The sequence below is a fragment of the Molossus molossus genome, unplaced genomic scaffold (genome assembly GCF_014108415.1).
Source record: "Molossus molossus isolate mMolMol1 unplaced genomic scaffold, mMolMol1.p scaffold_m16_p_2, whole genome shotgun sequence".
Lineage (NCBI taxonomy): Eukaryota > Metazoa > Chordata > Mammalia > Chiroptera > Molossidae > Molossus > Molossus molossus.
The window spans coordinates 130,491,920-130,510,737 of NW_023425355.1; the positions used below are offsets into that span (position 1 = coordinate 130,491,920).

Consider the following 18,818-nt stretch of genomic DNA (forward strand, 5'->3'; position numbering starts at 1 on the left):
GCACTAGCGGCAGCCAGCCTTGGTTTGCAGCTTGGCATCTCCTGGGCACCTCCAAGCCCAGCACAAGTAGCAGCCATCTGCAGATGGCTTTGTAGCCCATGCTAGCAGCGCCGGGCAGAACACAGGCAGTGGCTGACCTTGGACTGCACCTCCCAGGAGGCTCCAGAGCCAGTGCACCCAGTGGACAGTTTCAGACCACATCCAAGCACCACCTACCCACCTCCACAAGCAACACACTCAAGGGGCAGACTCAGCGGGCACCAGAGCCCCCGTTGAAGTAAATCCTGCTCTGTGGGGTGGGCCCCAGCACAGCTGACCCTCCATGGCGATCACAGCCAGTCCTTGCAGCCAACTGGTCTGGGGATAAATCTCTCCTACCGCTGTGCCAACAGCAATCAAGGCTCCACTACAAGAGGAGGGTGAAATAGCCCACACTTGGGGTGGGGGGGTGCACCTGGAGTGTCCAACTCAGGTGAATGGGGAAGCTGTGCCACTGGACCCTACAGGACACCTACTACATTAGGTCACTCCACCAAGCCCAGGAGACGTAGCAGCTCTACCTAATACACAGAAACCAACACAGGGAAGCAGCCAAAATGAGGAGACATAGAAACATTCCCAAATGAAAAAACAGAACAAAAGTCCAGGAAAAGAACTAAAGATAATGGAGACAAGCCATCTACTATATGCAGAGTTAAAAAAACAATGGTTATAAGGACGCTCAATGTACTTAGGGGAAGAGTAGATGAACTCAGTGAGAACTTACACAAAGAGACAGGAAACATAAAAAAGAACCAGTCAGAAATGAAGAATACATTACAAGAAATCAATAGTAAAGTAGGTGAAGCCGAGAAGCAAACCATCAACTTGTAATATAAGGAAGCAAAACAAACCCAATCAGAACAGAAAAAAAAAAAAAAGAATCCAAAAAAATATTAGGACAATGTAATGTAAGGAGCTTCTGGAACAACTTCAAGCATACCAACATTCACATCATGGGGGTGCAAGAAGAAGAGAGAGAATAAGAAATTGAAAACCTATTTGAAAAAAATGATGACAGAAAACTTCCCTAACTTGGTGAAGGAAACAGACAGACAAGTCCAGGAAGCACAGAGAGTCCCAAACAAGATGAACCCCAAGAGGCCCACACCAAGACACATCATCATCAAAATGCCAAAGGTTAAAGACAAAGAGAGAATCTTAAAAGCAGCAATAGAAAGGCAGCTAGTTACCTACAAGGGAGTTCCCATAAGGCTGTCAGCTGTTTCCTCAAAAGAAACTTTGCAGGCCAGAAGAGAGTGGCAAAAAATATTCAGAGTGATGAAAAGCAAATACCTATAACCAAGATTACTCTATCTTGCAAAGCTGTCATTTAGAATCAAAGGACACATAAAGAGCTTCCCAGACAAGAAAAAGTTAAGGAGTTCATCACCACCAAACCAGTATTACATGAAAAGTTAAAGCATCTTCTTGGAGAAAAAGAAGAAGAGGGTGTCTAGAGGGGAAAAAGGAATAACATCTGCAACAAAAATAAATAAATAAAAATTGGGGAAAAAAAGAAAAAGATAAAAAATATAAATAATAAAATGGCAATAAATACATATCTATCAACAATTGAATCTAAAAACAAAATAAGCAGAACAGGCCCTGGCCAGTTTGGCTCAGCGGTTAGAGCGTCGGCCTGCGGTCCGGAGAGACCCGGGTTCAGTTCCCGCTAAGGGCACGTACTTCGGTTGCAGTTTGTCCCCGGCCCTGGTTGGTCGTGCGGGTGGCAGCCACTCGATGTGTCGCTTCACGTCGATGTTTCTCTCTCTCTCTCCCTTCCTCTCTCTCCCTCCCACTCTATCTGTACAAAAAATGGAAAAATATCCTCAGGTGAGGATAAAAAAAATAAATAAATAAGCAGAACAGAAACAGACTCATAGAGAACATGCTGATGGTTGCCAGATGGGAGGGGTTGGGGGATGGATGAAAAAGGTAAAAGTATTAAGAAATACTGATTGATAGTTACAAAACAGTTATGAGGATGTAAAGTACAGCATAGGGACTATCATCAATAATATTGTAATAACAATGTACGGTGACAGGTGGGTACTGGAAATATCAGAGGGAATACTTTGTAAAGTATATGACTGTCTAGCCATTATGCTGTACACTTCCAACTAATACAAAATAATATTGACTGTAAACTGTAATTAAAAACACAATTTTAAATAAAAAAAATAAAAACAGATTTCTAAGAGAGAAAAAACAGTTGTAATAGGAGATTCAAGAAGAAAAAAGAGAGAAAAGGTAGCTGGGCACTTAGAGATGATTAATCAATTCCCAAAGTCAAGGTATAAGAGTATTGGAGACAATATATAGTGTATTCAAAGTCACACTGGAATCAAATCCTGACTTAGGCATTTAATAGATACATTAATAGGTAATTAACCAATCAGGGCCTAAGCATTCTATTTCTGAAATGGCATAGAATGTATCTCACTGAGTTAATAGGAGGATTAAATGACATCATAGCAATAAACTAGTTTACTCAGAGCCTGCCACATTGTAAGCAGTCAACAAATGCTGCCTATTACTAAAAAATTAATTTCTCCAGGATTCATGAGGTACTAGTAATGGTTTTTCGATTGTTGTATAGAACTACTTGCCTTAAAAGATCCACGAAAGTATTGGGAAACTAGAGGTCAACAATCCCAGAATACATATATACCCTTTCTAGGAAATCTCTTATAACAAAATATACATGGTTTGAATAGAAATTTTTGTTTCCTACCAAACCTAAGGCTATTAATCAACCTCCTGACAGGAAAGACTAATCTAGAACTGATGAGAAATTCAAGTAGTAACCATACAAGTCTTAGCTTTCCCAAGTCAACCCTGACTTCCAGTAGCCACCTTTTTTTAAATATCCAGTGTGGCCCTGGCCGGTTTGGCTCAGCGGTTAGAGCGTCGGCCTGCGGTCCAGAGAGACCCAGGTTTGGTTCCCACTAAGGGCACGTACCTCGGTTGCGGTTTGTCCCCGGCCCTGGTTGGGTCATGCGGGTGGCAGCCACTCAATGTGCACCTTTCACATCAATGTCTCTCTCTCTCTCTCTCTCTCTTCCTCTCTCTCCCTCCCACTCTATCTGAACAAAAAATGGAAAAATGTCCTCGGGTGAGGATAAAAAAAATAAAATAAAATATCCAGTGTGCCCGGTGCCGTATGTGAGGCCCTAGAAACGTTATCCTTTTAGTACCCTGTGCCATTTCATCCATTTCATCACCTGAGGATATTTTTTTTTCTATTTATCTTCAGATGGGGGGGGGGAGAGAAAGAAACATCGGTGTGAGAGGGATACATGGACTGGACGCCTCCTGCAAGACCCCAGCCAGGGCCGGGGACCAACCACAACACAGGTTCGTGCCTTTGAGCTTACGGATGAGGAAGCCGAGTGCCAGAGGCTAAGTGTCTTGTCTAAGTGTTAGAATTCAAATTTCTACTGCCTGGCTAAGCTACCAAGTTCCCATCTTTCCCCCAAGCCATGCTGCCTTACCATACGGATGCAGAAAAGGTCAATTAGAAATGTTTATCTGCTTAATGTTTTGGAAAAACTGATTTCTCAGGAGAAATGCAGACAAGTGTGATGAAGTGGCTCCTTCTCTTCGCAGGAACCCACATGGGTTGCCACAGGTGACCAGTCAGAAATATTTTGTTTTAAATCCTCACCCGAGGGTATTTTTTTTTTCCTATTTATCTTCAGATAGAGAGAGGGGGAGAGAGAGGGAGAGAGAGAGAAACACTGACATGAGAGGGACACATCAACTGGTTGTCTCACACACGACCCTGACCAGGGCCAGGGACCAACCGCAACTGAGGTACATGCCCTTGACCGGAATTGAACCCACAACTCATTGGTTCACGGGCCAACGTTCTAACCGCTGAGCCAAACCGGCCAGGGTGGTCAGAAGTATTTGAAACCTCCTATGAGGTAAATCAAACTGTTATTTCTAAGGCTCCTGTGAAATGTTACAAAAAGGGTAATAAAGGAAGCTGACTACAGCCAGCCTCCAACATTCAGAATTCTAGCGAGAACTGGTAAAGACTGTGTTCGCACAGTATGTCCCACCTAATCCCATTTACCACTTTCTCGGGGGTCTGCATTGGAAAAGAAAAAGAGCAAATCCAGGGAAAAGAGGTGATATGTCAAATGAACAGAACTCCCACTCTCAGGTAGGAATGGACTGTTCTTTTGGGTTAATGGCAGCCTTACTCTTCTGAAGTGCAGAGTGAAGGCAGCAAGCACTGTCACTGACTATTGTTGAAGGCACCCCCGTCGGGTAATGGGAGCATCCTGAAAGGCGATGTTATACCAGTTCACACAGGCTCTGAAAATAAATCCATTAAGTATCTGGGTCTGATCTGAGCCCTCCCTGAAAACAGGCAGCCATCATGCTGAGGGAGACACGCGCAGTCTTTCTCATTATGAAGAGATAGTGTCTACTTTAGGTGTTCAGGACCAACCCCTGACCTGCATCTCCAACACGGAGCTTATTAGGGATAAAGCAAAATCTTTAACTGTGCTCACAAAGAGCTTTGACATTCAAGAAATCATAAATATGAACCATAAACACATTACCTAAAGCATCTGGAAACCAGAGGCTGCCTCTAACACCAGCATTCATTTATCTCGGTGATGGGGAAAAGGCTTTTAAAATCACACATGAGACAGTGCCAAAAATAGTCATTAAGCTCTTCTCCTGGCGGGATGAGCTGCCCTGCATGACCACCTCTCCTGGAAGGGATGCGCCGACACAGCTGGCGCCTGGGATCAGCAAGAACAGGCTTGCAGCTCCGGCCTTCAGAGGAAGTGAGGCTGCCATTCATGAAAACCAGCAGCTGGTTACTATCAGTGCATTTAAGTCCCCTGTTTGACAAACAGAAAGCTAGACAATGAGGTCAGGCCCCTCCTAGCCAGGAGGAAGAGAGAGAATATTACGATGCTTCTAATCAGGAATACTGAAGCCAAGTCCACTTGGTTATCATAGTGTATTGATGCAAAACAGGGGCACAGTCCTGGCTGGTTTGGCTTAGCGGTTAGAGCATGGGCCCACAAACTAATGAATCCCGGGTTCAAATTCGGTCAAGGGCACATACTTCAGTTGCGGTTTGTCCCTGGCCCTGGTTGGGGTGGTGCAGGAGGCAACCAGTTGATGTGTCTCTTTCACATCAATGTTTCTCTCTCTCTCTTGCTCTCTCCCCCTCCCTCCCACTCCATCTGAGATAAATGGAAAAATATTCTCAGGTGAGGATTATAAACAAAACAAAACAGGGGCACAACTCGGGGAACCCACTGGACTTGGAAAGCAGCTTTGATTCCATACATTCAAGCAGAATGCAGGGACAAATGTCTTCCAACGGCAGCCTGAACTCTTTTCACATTTCCATCTCATTATAAGAGAAATACAGCTTTGATATATTTTGAGAGGGAACTTGGTTTACCTTTCATTGTAAATGCCCATACCCTAAGACTCAGTCATTCTACTTCTAGGAATCTAAACAGAAATACTTCCACGCGTTCACAAATTTTCCCACCCTCCAAACAAACATATACACTTTCATTGGGGAATGATTAAATAAATCATGGCAATCTACACTACGGATAATCTCAAAAAGACAACACATGCAAATATCTTCAAAGAGAAGTGAAAAACACATTATAGAGCATGAATGGTTTCAACCCCATTTATGTGAAAAACAAATCTCTGTACGGGACTGACAGAGTAGTGAAAACTTTCACTTGTACTCTATATTTCTGTATTGTTTGTATTTTTACAATGAGTATGTCTCTCTTGTTTTTGTTTTTTGTAACTTACAAATTTTTTTAAAAGTTACGTGGAAATATGTAGACTTATTCGATCAATATAAAAGTCCACTATAAACCCGCCATCCACACAGCTGTTGTTTCTATGTAAGTGGTAGAAGAAATTCTTCAAATTGTTTTCCAATGAACTTGCACTGTTACAAACTTTTATAGCATGTGTTTAAAAGATTCTTTTAAAGCATTATTTTAAAGGGCTGCATAGTATTCTGTCTTATGATTGTAACACAACTTAAAATATCCTCTGATTTATACAAATTAGATCTTCTGATTTTTCTCTATAAGGAAACCACTGCAATCATCATTCTTGTACATACAAGTATGCATATCTCTGTTTTCTTATAATAAATTTTCTGAAGTCCAACTTAATCTGGACCAAAGATTATGACTATTAATAATTTAATTTACTTGCCCTGTCCGGTTTGGCTCAGCAGTTAGAGCGTCAGCCTGCGGTCCGGAGAGACCCGGGTTCGGTTCCAGCTAAGGGCACGTACCTTGGTTGCAGTTTGTTCCCGGCCCTGGTTGGGTCGTGTGAGTGGCAACCACTTGATGTGTCCCTATCACGTCGATGTTTCTCTCTCCCTCCCTCCCACTCTATCTGAACAAAATATCGAAAAATGTCCTCAGGTGAGGAAAAAAAAAAGAATAAAAAAATAAATAAATAATAATTTAATTTACTGCCCTGGCCGGTTTGGCTCAGCTGTTGGAGCGTCGGCCTGCGGACCAGAGTCCCAGGTTCAGTTCCCGCTTGGCCCTAGCGGCTAGGGGCACGTACCAATAAATAAATAAATTAAATAAATAATTTAATTTAATTGACTGGGTCAAAGAGAAAGAATATTGGTAGCATTTTTTAGAAAGGCTGTACCGATTTAAAGTTATACGAGAAATGTGTAAGTGTGGATAAGAAAGTATTTTTCTGGGCACCACAATGTTTTAATCACTGCCATTTTGAAAGACAAAAATGGGATTTCTCTGTGTTTTTATTTGTACTTCTTTGATTAATAAACACTTTTCCATAGGTTTATTGACTGCATTTGCTATTTTGAGAACTGCCTATTTATACCTTTGTGCGTTTTCTACTGGATTACTTCTGTTCCAAGAACTCTGAGTTCGAATAAATTACACATTTCTGCACAAAAACTCCTTACAACAATGTACCTATAGTTGACCATGGATATAGAAAAGGTTTTCAAAATATATAAAAGATTTTAAAAATCAGCATAATTTCAGGATCTCACTGAAATACAGCTCAGTGTAATCAGTTTTTGGGTCACCTTCTTTGTATTTAAGGTTAAAATCATTCTTCCTTTACCATTGAATTCTTCAATTTCCAACTCTGGAGCTACCATGTAATACTGTTCACACAGCATCTTGGCAGTTTCATATGCATCTGCAAAGAAAGAAAAAAGTTTAGCTGCTGCACTATAACACAGGGACAAGCAGATAGATGATGGATGGATGGATGGATGGATGGATGGATGGATAGATAGATAGATAGATATAGATAGATAATAGATAAGCAAACAAGGACAATTTCAAACCTGATGGATTTAGAATTAGTCATCTACTGCCTTTTTTTTTTAAATAGACTTTTTGGCTTTAATAGAAATACTATGACTGAATCAAAATTTCTCCTTTAAAGTTTTCATGACCACATCAAAACACTGCATTAATGAAAATATGGCCTGCTCTATACTAAACACACATTTGTTTCACTTTTAAATATTCCTAAAAGGCATTTTTTCATGAAAATCTGTAAACTCAAGAATATACCTCTGAACACCATACAACCTGACTAAATTATGGCAAAATGATATTCACTGTAACTTAAAAAATAGTAATGTCAACAATCTTTAGATTCGTCAATTACTTATAAATGAAACACGAGTAAGTGTTTGCTGAGTGAATGGGTTTCCAGGAACCACATATTCTAAGTTACTGGAGATACTACCATAGTTTAAAAATATCCTTTGCCCTGGCCGGTTTGGCTCAGCGGTTAGAGTGTTGGCCTGCGGTCCCGAGAGACCTGGGTTCGGTTCCTGCTACGGGCATGTACCTCAGTTGCAGTTTGTCCCCGGCCCTGGTTGGGGTTGTGCGGTGGCAACTACTCGATGTGTCCCTTTCACATCGATGTTTCTTTCTCCCCCTCTCTCTCTCTCCCTCCCTCCCTCCCACTCTATCTGAACAAAATATCCAAAAATGTCCTCGGGTGAGGATAAAAAACAAACAAACAAATAAAAATATCTTTTAAGTTAGTTAAAGGTGACCATATTGGGGCTGATAGTCATCAAAATCTGAGGAGCAACAGTTTGCTTTTGAAAGGAGAGAGAAAAAGACATAGGGTAAGAAGATCAGAGCCATTCCAGAAACAGCTGAGAGAATTTAGAAGGTTACATCCCAAAAGATGGGGAATAACCAGAAAGCAAGAGTACATTATTATATACTACATTTGTGCTTTTTCTCTGTAAGCAATCTGAGGTCAGGGTTTGTGTCTTACACTTGTTTTGTAACTTACATAGAACTTAGTACATGCCTATTAGATGGCCAATAACTATTCTTTGGTTTAATAAATTTGAAACCTTTTGATAATTCACTTTGTAAAAAAAAGACTTTATTGAAATACCATACAAGTCACCCATTTAAAGTATATATACAGTCCTGGCCGGTTTGGGTCAGTGGTCAGAGCTTCGGCCCATGGACCAAAGAGTCGCGGTTCAATTCCAGTCAGGGGCACGTACCTCGGTTGCGGTTCATCCCCAGCCCTGGTCGGGGTGTGTGGGAGGAGACCAGTCGATATGTCTCTCTCACATCGATGTTTCTCTCTCTCTCCCCCTCCCTCCCTCCCCTCCATTCTATCTAAGGATAAATGGAAAAAATATCCTCGGGTGAGGGTTAAAAAAAGTAACAATAAAGTGTATATACAACTCAATGGTTTTTAGTGCATCTGCAGAGTTGCATAGCCATAACCACAATCAACTTTACATTTTCATCACTCCCCCCAAAAAACTCCATAACCATTAACAGTCATTTCCTCCACCCCAGCCCTAGGCAACCACAGGTCTATTTTGTGCCATTAGATTCATTATTCTGGATGTTTCATATAAATGGAATCTAATAATATGTGATCTTTAGTGTCTGGCTTCTTTTACTTAGCATAATGTTTTCAAGGGTCATCCATGTTGTAACATGTCAGAACTTCACTCTTTTTTGTTTGTTTGTTTTCATTGATTTTTTTTTATTTTTAGAGAAACATCGATGTGAGAGAGAAACATCAATTGGCTGCCTCCTATACGCCCCCTACTGGGGATCGAGCCCACAACTCAGGCATGTGCCCTGACCAGGAATTGAACCAGTACCTCTCAGTCCACGGGACAACACTCAATCCACTGAGCCACACTGGCTGGGCAGAATATATCACATCTTGTTTATCCATTCAATCATTAATGGACACGTGGATTGTTTCCCTTTTTTTTTTATCCTCACCTGAGGAAATTTTTCCATTTTTTGTTCAGATAGAGTGGGAGGGAGGGAGGGAGGGAAGGGGGGGGGAGAGAGAGAGAGAGAGAAACATCGATGTGAAAGGGACATATTGAGTGGCTGCCACCTACACACAACCCAACCAGGGCTGGGAACAAACTGCAACAGAGGTACATGCCCTTAGTGGGAACCAAACCTGGGTCTCTCTGGACCACAGGCCGATGCTCTAACCGCTGAGCCAAACTGGCCAGGGCTGTTTCCACTTTTTAGCTGTTAGGAATAACGCTATGAACATTCACATCAAGTTCTTTGTGAACATATGTCTTCATTTTTCTTGGGTAGATTCCCAGCAGAGGGGAACTGCTTAATCATATGGTAGCTCTATGTTTAAATGTTTGCGGAACAGCCAGACTTGTTTTCCAAAGTGAGAAGTTGTTGTTTTCTTTTTAAAATTTCACCTTTACAATTTCTTGTTTTATTTTTATTTATTTTTTCCTTTTTGATTTTGAGAGAGAGAGGAAAGGAGAGGGAGAGCAAGATGGAAACATTGATGAGAGAGAACATTAATAGGCCTCCTCCTGCATGCCCCCCACTGGGGATCAGGCCCACAACCTGGGCATGTGTCCTGACTGGGCATTGAACCAGCGACCTCTTGGTGCATGGGTCGACGCTCAACCACTGAGTCCACGGGCCGGACTCACCTTTACAATTTCTAAAGGTCAGAAATTCAGATTACTTTAAAACAATTCATGGTGTGTGTGTGCAATGTTCTCAACTGGATACCAGCTCTTTAGAGACAGGCTCATACTTCTTTTACATTACCTACATCAATATTGTGAAGATATCTGTTTAAAATTTAAGAGGTAAAAGAAAGAGAGAAAGAAGGAAAAAAAAGAAAGAAATGGGGGAAAATAAGCCCTACGGAATTTAAGTATGTTAAAATTTGACATATCAACCTAAAATAATACGAAGGTAAGATTCGGGTATGTTCAGACTGAGTTTTGGTTCACTGACCTCATATTGCTACCAAATTACAATTTTATATAATATTTGACCTCAGAATAAAAATTCTGATTATTTTATTAAACTTATAGAATTAAACCTCTGTAAAGAACCAGAGATAAAGACATTAGAACAACTGACAAGATGAAATGAGGAAATTTTAGTAAGAGAGAAAAAAAGAGCTGATCAAGTGTGAAAATAGACATTAAAGTAGGACAACCGAAACCCTAAAAAACTTTAGAATCATATTAAATTTGCAGGTTTTTCCCTAGGGTATAATAAACCTCATCAAATATCTGTAAAAGACTTTTGTAAAAAGAAATCAAGATGCACACTTTCGGCTTTGGCTACACCACCAAACAATGCTACATCTCCACCTAGTGACACGATAGCACAAAGCCAGCCAAGAACCTCCAGGGCTACTCCACTTAAATCAACAAATACTGAAATCGAAAAACGATGCTTTGTTCTCCATACACAAAGCCAGTACATCACAAAATAACTCCTCCAAGTATGTAACACCTTTAAAGGTGTTTTGACATCTTTTTTCCATTCACTATAAAAGGAAAAGAACCCACTACATGTGCTAGCTCCTCATAGCATTTGCGTGCCCAGTAGCATGAAATTATAACGGCATTATTAAGAAAAAGCACTACGGCCCTGGCTAGTTTGGCTCAGCAGTTAGAGCGTCGGCCTGCGGACCAGAGAGTCCCAGGTTCGGTTCCTGCTAAGGGCACGTACCTCAGTGGCAGTTTGTCCCCGGCCCTGGTTGGGGTCGTGTGGGTGGCAGCCAGTCGATGTGTCTCTCTCTCTCTTCCTTCCTTTCTCCTTCCTGCTCTATCTGAAGATGAATGCAAAAATGTCCTCGGGTGAGAATTAAAAAAAAAGAAAAAGCACTACACACATGTAACATGTGGAAGAAATGGTAGAGCCCAGATAGAAGCCGCCAATTTGGGACTCAAAGACCCAGTGTGGTTCCTAAAACCACCTGTGAATAAGAATTTTGAAAGCATCATGACAAATTATGGTGTATAGTTACTGTAATTGAAAATTGCATTGTAATGCTTGAAAAACTCAAAACACCACAATGAGATTCATATACATCAGCCAGTCAAGTATTTTAGGGAGAGTAATAGTAAAATCTATATTCATATGCATCTTTTTAAAATTCCCATAGCACAGCCCTGGCCAATGTGGCTCAGTGGTAAGAGCCAACATCGCCTACAGACCAAAGAGTCCCGGGTTCAATTCCAGCCAAGGACACATACCTCAGTTGCAGTTCGTCCCTGGCCCCGGTTGGGGTTGTGCGGGAGGCAACCAGTCGATGTGTCTCTCTCACATGGATGTTTCTCTCTCCCTCCCTCCCTCCCTCCCTCTCTCCTTCCAGCTCTATCTGAAGATCAATGTAAAAAAATATATATCCTTGAGTAAGGATTAAAAATAAATAAATAAAAATTTTTTAAAAATAAAATTCCCATAGCACATCATAATGCCTTGGATATGATGCACAGCTAGCAAACATCTGATAAAGGGAATAATCCTCTTGCCCATGAGAAAGTCCTGAAAGTACAATCAATTATACTAATGAGAGATGTTCTTTTTTTTTTTTATCCTCACCCCAAGAATGTTTTTATTGATTTTTAGAGAGAGGAAGGGAGAAAGAGAAACACTGATGTAAGAGAGAAACAGCAATGTGAGAAAGAAACATCAACTGGTTGTCGTCTGCACATGCCCTGACTGGAGTTCGAACCCACAACCTTTTGGTGCACAGGACAAAACTCCACCCAAACTGAGCCACCTGGCCAGGGTGAGAGACATTCTTTTCTGTCAGACTGGGAACCAGAGGCCCTGCATGGTTCCCAAATGTGGCTGTATGTGCAATTCACTACCAAGTGTTTCAAAAATACAGATTACAAAATGAACGCCTAGAGATTCTGATGCAGTAGGTCTGTGTTGAGGCATGGGAATCTATTTTGAAAAACCTAGCAAGTAATTCTGAACAGAAGCTAGATTTGGGGACCTCGTGCCAGGAAAGTCAAGGCTGGGCCATACTAATTCTGTCACTGTCTCTCCCAGCACACAAATGATCAAAGGGTACAGACTCAAACTTCCATTTCACTTCTGTTTAAGTGAATTAACATAAAAATGAAAAAAGCTTTATGGGGGACATCTGTAGATACCTTTAATAATAAATTTTTAAAAAAGAGAAACTGCAAGAGTGGCTTAATAGAAAACCACATTAACAGAAAAAAGGAGCAAAAGTATATTATCATAATAAATACAGAAAAAGCATACTTTTTTAAATCCTCACCTGAGGACATTTTTGTATTTATTGTCAGATAGAGCGGGAGGGAGAGAGGGAGGATGAGAGAGAAAGATCGATGTGAGAGAGACACATCAAGTGGTTGCCACCCACATGACCCCAATCAGGGCCAGGGACAAACTGCAACCAAGATACGTGCCTTTAGCGGGAACCAAACTCGGGACTCTCTGGTCTGCAGACCGACACTCTAACCACTGAGCAAAACCAGCCAAGGCAAAAAAGCATACTTTTTAAACCACTCTACTGGTTTATAATTTCACTTCTTTTAGTCTAGAGAAAAATGCAAGTTCTACTTATAACAAGCTTTCAAATATGGCTTTTCTATTTTTAATTAGAAACCAAAATGTTAAAATATGATAATTTGCCAAATTACTTTTATCTGCAATACATCTGAGCCAGTATTTACCACCAATATTTAAAAGGAAACATGAGCCCTGGCCGGTTTTGCTCAGTGGTTAGAGCGTCGGCCTGCGGTCCAGAGAGACCCGGGTTCGATTCCCGCTAAGGGCACATATCTCGGTTGCAGTTTGTCCTCGGTCCTGGATGGGTCATGCAGGTGGAAGACACTCAATGTGTCCCTTTCATGTCAATGTTTCTCTCTCTCTCTCTCTTCCTCTCTCTCCCTCCCACTCTCTCTGAACAACAAAAAGGAAAAATGTCCTTGGGTGAGGATAAAAAAAATGAATAAAGTAAAAATAAATAAAAGGAAATATGAGGAAATGATTATTACTACCACTAAACATAAATGCTATTTATTGTTTTAAGGATCCCTTTTCAAGGACAATGAGATATTGATCATAAAGTAACTAACACAAGTGTGGGTGTGGCACATATATACTTCCCCAGGCTAGAATACTTAACCTGTAAACACGAAAGACTATTTATTTAAAAGGACATGTATAAAGAGTAGGGTGAAGGTTAACCAAGAGACAGGTCCAACAGATCTAACCTAGCTAGGAATTAGTTTAAGAAAAAGCATACAGAAAAATTTAATACATTATAAAGGTTATTTTATCAATTTCTTTATTAGAAGATTTTCCTATTCAAAATTCGCCATAGAACTCTGCTATCAAATATTGGCCTCTATCATAAATACACATAATTGCTTGCTTATCAAAATCTTATGAGGCTGAACAAGGATGAATTTGAGTGAGTGCTGAAAAAACAAATGTGAAGGTGCCAAGGTCCCTAACTTGGGTCTAATAGGAAAGAGAAAGGTATAAAGTTCAAGTTTAAGAAGCCACTGCCAGGCCCGGCCAGTGTGGCTCAGTGTATTGAGCATCATCCCATGGACTGAGAGGTCCTGGTTTGATTGCCAGTCAGGGCACATGCCTGGGTTTCAGGCTCAGTTCCCAGTAGGGGGCGTGCAGGAGGCAGCTGATCGATGTTTTTCTCTCACATGGATGTTTCTATCTCTCTCTCCCTTCAAAAAAAAAGAAGCCACTGCTAGAACAAGGTAACGTAAATGACCACAAAGCACTGCAAAGTCACAGATGTCCTGCTTCTTAGAAACCCTTTTAAGTTACAAAGCAATTCTACTAATATATGTCTATCATTATCCTTCTACTCAAAATGCATCCTGAGTGGGAACCACCAGGTTTTTTTTTTTTTTTTTAAGTAGTGGACCTTCTCTCACCTTCCAAACCACAGCCAAGTGGAGAAGTGGGAGGCAGAGCATCTAACATAAGGGGAACTAATCTACAGGCTGACCAAAATCCTAAAACCTGTGGTTGTGGGCAGAAAGATAGGCTGAACCAACAAAATTCATCTTCTGAGAATTTAGGATCAAGACTCAGGCAGAGTCTGGCCAGTGTGGCTTAGTGGTGGAGCGTCGACCCATGCATCAACAGGTTCCCAGTTCGATTCCCGATCAGGACACATGCCCAGGTTGTGGGCCTGATCCCCAGTGGGGGACATGCAGGAGGCGGCCGACTAATGTTCTCTCTCATCGATGTTTCTATGTCTCTCTCCCTCTCCCTTCCTCTCTCTCTAAAATCAATAAAGGCAAAATTTTTTTTTTAAAAAGACTCAGACAGAGCAGAAGACTAAAGTATACCATGAGAGTTATCATCCAGAGGCCTGCAGTGGCCATCACTGGTCTAAACAAAGTCCCCTAGTCTACAGCCAAGAAAGAAGGGCAGAGGGGCCAGGACTTGACTACCCCAGTTGCAAAGATACACAGAAAACAACCTTGTTTTCTGTTTCCCAGTTCCAATTTCTGTAGCTCCAACTGTGAAGTGATTCCTGCCCTTGGATTACCATGGAACCTACTAGGTTCTTTCAATAAATCAGTCTGTTGAGCTAGCATGAGTAGGCCTCTGTTACTTAAAACCTGAAGAGCCCTACGTGAGCACAGGACATTATTTCCAAACCAAAATAATGACACACTTTCAGGATGCCATTATGCTAAGCATAATAGCACATAAGAACAACACAGGCCAGCTAACATCGCTGTGAGAGGTGACTTTTGTACCAAGTATTTAAGTTTGTACCTTTAAAATTATCTTACCACAGGTTTTTCCATTTTATTTCCTGGTTTCTAACAAAGAAAAGAGGGAAAGGGTCACAATAGAAGGCACCTCCCAGAGGATAATAGAAACTGCCTTACAACGCTAATTCTAGCATTCACTACCAGGAGTCTGTAATTTGCAGATGTGTAAAGGTAGATATTAATGTGCTAAATAAGCAGCAAGGAGCCATGCTTCAGTGTTCTGCACATTCAATTAATGTTGTACACGATGCACCCCATTTTTACACATTTATACAACTGGCTAGTCAAAAATAAAAATATTGTCCCTACCCTTCTACATAAAAGTTTTCTATAGTCTGTCTCAAGAGATCTAAGCATGCAATCATTGTTAGTTCATTAAGGCTTCCTAAGGCTGTAAAACACACAGGCACACACCTAGGCAAGCACGCGCATGCGCACCACACACGGATCACCTGGGTGGGACCTGACTAGTTTAACCCATGCAGGATCTTCACAGCTGAGAAAATCAGTAGTAGAGCTGTCATTAAAACCCAGAAGTCTGCCTAGCTGGTGTGGCTCAGTGTTTGAGCGTCGACCCATGTACCAAGAGGCTGCCAGTTCGATTCCTGGTCAGGGCATGTGCCCAGGTTGTAGGCCCGATCCCCAGTGGGGGACATGCAGGAGGCAGCCAATCAGTGTTCTCTCTCATCGATGTTTCTATCTCTCTCTCCCTCTCCCTTCCTCTCTCTCTAAAGTTAATAAAGGAAAACAAAACAAAACAAAAAACCCAGAAGCCCAACTTCCTCTACATCAAGCTTCCTAAAACAAAAAGGGAAAAAATGTTAGAGATAGAGATGGTAAGTTAGATTAACTTGGAAATCTCAGAGCACACAAGGAGAAGGTAAAAAGCTAGTGAAAAATACCAACTACTCTAAAAAGAGGAAGGGAGTGGTTAAGACTTCACTAAGAGTCCTGGCCGATTTGGCTCAGTGGTTAGAGTGTCAGCCTGTGGACCAAAGAGTCCCAGGTTCGGTTCCAGCCAAGGGCACGAACCTCAGTTGCAGTTCATCCCTGGCCCCAGTTGGGGTCTTGCAGGTGGCAACCAATTGATGTGTCTCTCTTACATCGATGTTTCTCTCTCCCCCACCCCCCACTTTGTCTGAAAATAAGTGTAAAAATATCCTTGGGTGAGGAGGAAAAAAAAAAAAAGAAAGAAAGAAACAGTGAAACCCAGCCAGTATGGCTCAGTGGTTAAGAGTTGACCCATGCACAAAGAGGTTGCAGGTTCGGTTCCCAGTCAGGGCACATGCCCAGGTTGTGGGCCCAATCCCCAGTGCGGGGCATGCAGGAGGCGGCCAGTCGATGTTCTCTCTCATTGATGTTTCTGTCTCTCTCTCCCTCTCACTTCCTCTCTCTAAAATCAATAAAGAAAAAAATTTTTTTAAACAGTGAAATAATAAAAATGAGTATGTTTTTACACTTTTATTATGAAGAGTTGCAAACATATGCAAAAGCACAGGGTGCAGAAGAATGAATCCTCATGTACCCGTTACTAGCTTCAACTGTTTTCAGCATGTGCCAAATCTTTATCACTGCCTTCCATCTGTATAATTTCAAGTAAATCCCACATGTCACTTTATATCATGCGTAACATTTCAAAATACCTCTCTCAAAGCTAGGACTCCTTTACAAAAACATAACTACAATATCAATATCATACCTAAAAAAGTAACAGTATTTCCTGAGTGTCAAATATCCAATTGTCTGATAAATGTCCTAAATAACTTCTAAAAATATTTCACTCTATGCCAGAAACAAAAGTAAAGGCACACAGCCCTGGCCGGTTTGGCTCAGTGTTAGAGTGTCAGCCTGAGGACCAGAGTCTCAAGTTCGATTCCAGTCAAGGGCATGTACTTCAGTTGTGGTTTGGTCCCCGGCCCGCCCTGGTCGGGGTGGTGCAGGAGGCAACCAATCAATGTATCTCTCTCACATCAATGTTTCAGTATCTCTTTCCCTTTCTATCTAAAAAAGAAAAAAAAATCAATAAAAACACATTAAAAAAAAAAAAAGTAAAGGCACCAACCTGTTATATAATCAGCGCTATAAATGAGAAGGCACACAACTTGGGCGATGGCCAAGGCCCACTGCAGTAACCTTGTCTACAGCCCTGACTGGCTGCTAGCACTGCTTGAGGAGGTCTACATACAGTGACTCATTTAACCCCACGATACAGGCGAATTGCCAGTAGTACCATTTTATAGATGAAGAAATTGAGGCCCACAGAGGTTACGTAACAAGTCCCAAGTCACCCAGCTAACCCAAATGTCCCTCAGCTGATGAATAAACAAAATGTGGTCTATGCATTCAATGGAATATTATTTAGCTATCAAAAAGAATGAAGTACTAATGCATGCAACAACATGGATGATCCATGAAAAGATGATGCTCAGTGAAAGAAGCCAGACACAGAAGACCACATATTGTATGATTCCATTTACACGAAATGTCCAGAATAGGCAAATCTACAGAGACAGAAAGTAGATTAGTGGTTGCCTAGTGCTGGGGAGAGGGGTGGTGAGGAGTGACTGTTAATGGGGATGGGGGTTGCTTTCTGAGGTGATGAAAATGTTGTAAAATTGGATTGTGGCACTGGCTACATAACTGAATGTTCTAAAAATCACTGAACTATATAACACTTTAAATGGGTGAATTGTACATTATGTATATGAATTATCTCAATAAAGCTGTTTTTTTGGGTTTTTCTATCCTCACCCAAGGACATTTTTGCGTTTATCTTCAGATAGAGTGGGAGGGAGAGAAGGAGGAAGAGAGAAACATCAATGTGACAGAGACACATCGACTGGTTGCCACCAACACGACCCCAACCAGGGCCATGGACAAACCACAACCGAGGTACGTGCCCTTAGTGGGAACCAAACCCGGGCCTCTCCAGTCCGCAGGCTGACGCTCTAACTGCTGAGCCAAAACCGGCCAGGACTCAAAAAAGCTGTTTTTAAAGAAATAAATTATCAAAGAGTTCCAACTTTATCAAAGCAAGGAACAGTTACTGACCATCTAAAAGGCATGTACTAAATTCTATGTAAGTTACAAAACAAGAGAAACCCGGCCCTTAAATTTCCCTTTTCAAGAGCAAAGGCACACGTGCAGTATATGATAATGTGCTTTTGCATTACGAATGTATGCCTTTTTTTTCTAAGGCATATCTGAACCTGGCTTTCTGATTCACAAAAGCCATTGGGCCCTGGCCGGTTTGGTTCAGCGGTTAGAGCATCCACCTGCGGTCCGGAGAGACCCGGGTTTGGTTCCCGCTAAGGGCATGTACCTCGGTTGCAGTTTGTCCCCGGCCCTGGTTGGTCGTGCGGGTGGCAGCCACTCGATGTGTCCCTTTCACATCGATGTTTCCCTCTCTCTCTCTCTTCCTCTCTCTCCCTCCCACTCTATCTGTGCAAAAAATGGAAAAATGTCCTCGGGTGAGGATTTAAAAAAAAAAAAAGCCATTGGGCTAGCCCTGGCCAGTGTTATTCAGTGGTTAGAGCACCAGCCCATGCACCGAAGAGTCTCGGGTTCAATTCCTGTCAAGGGCACATAACTGGGTTGCAGATTTGATCCACAGCCCCAGTCAGGGCGTATGCAGGAGGCAACCAATTGAAGTGTATCTCTCACA

General features: G+C 41.7%; 1 protein-coding gene across 2 annotated transcripts in view; it reads right to left on the reverse strand.

Moving 5' to 3' along the window:
• Window positions 1-18,818, reverse strand: part of PDK3 (pyruvate dehydrogenase kinase 3) — a 78,825-nt gene that overhangs the window by 18,178 nt on the left and 41,829 nt on the right. For both annotated transcript variants that reach the window (XM_036270468.1, XM_036270467.1), the window contains exon 6: window positions 7,174-7,251. In XM_036270468.1, the coding sequence (XP_036126361.1) occupies window positions 7,174-7,251 (78 nt within the window). The remainder of the gene's footprint in view (window positions 1-7,173; window positions 7,252-18,818) is intronic.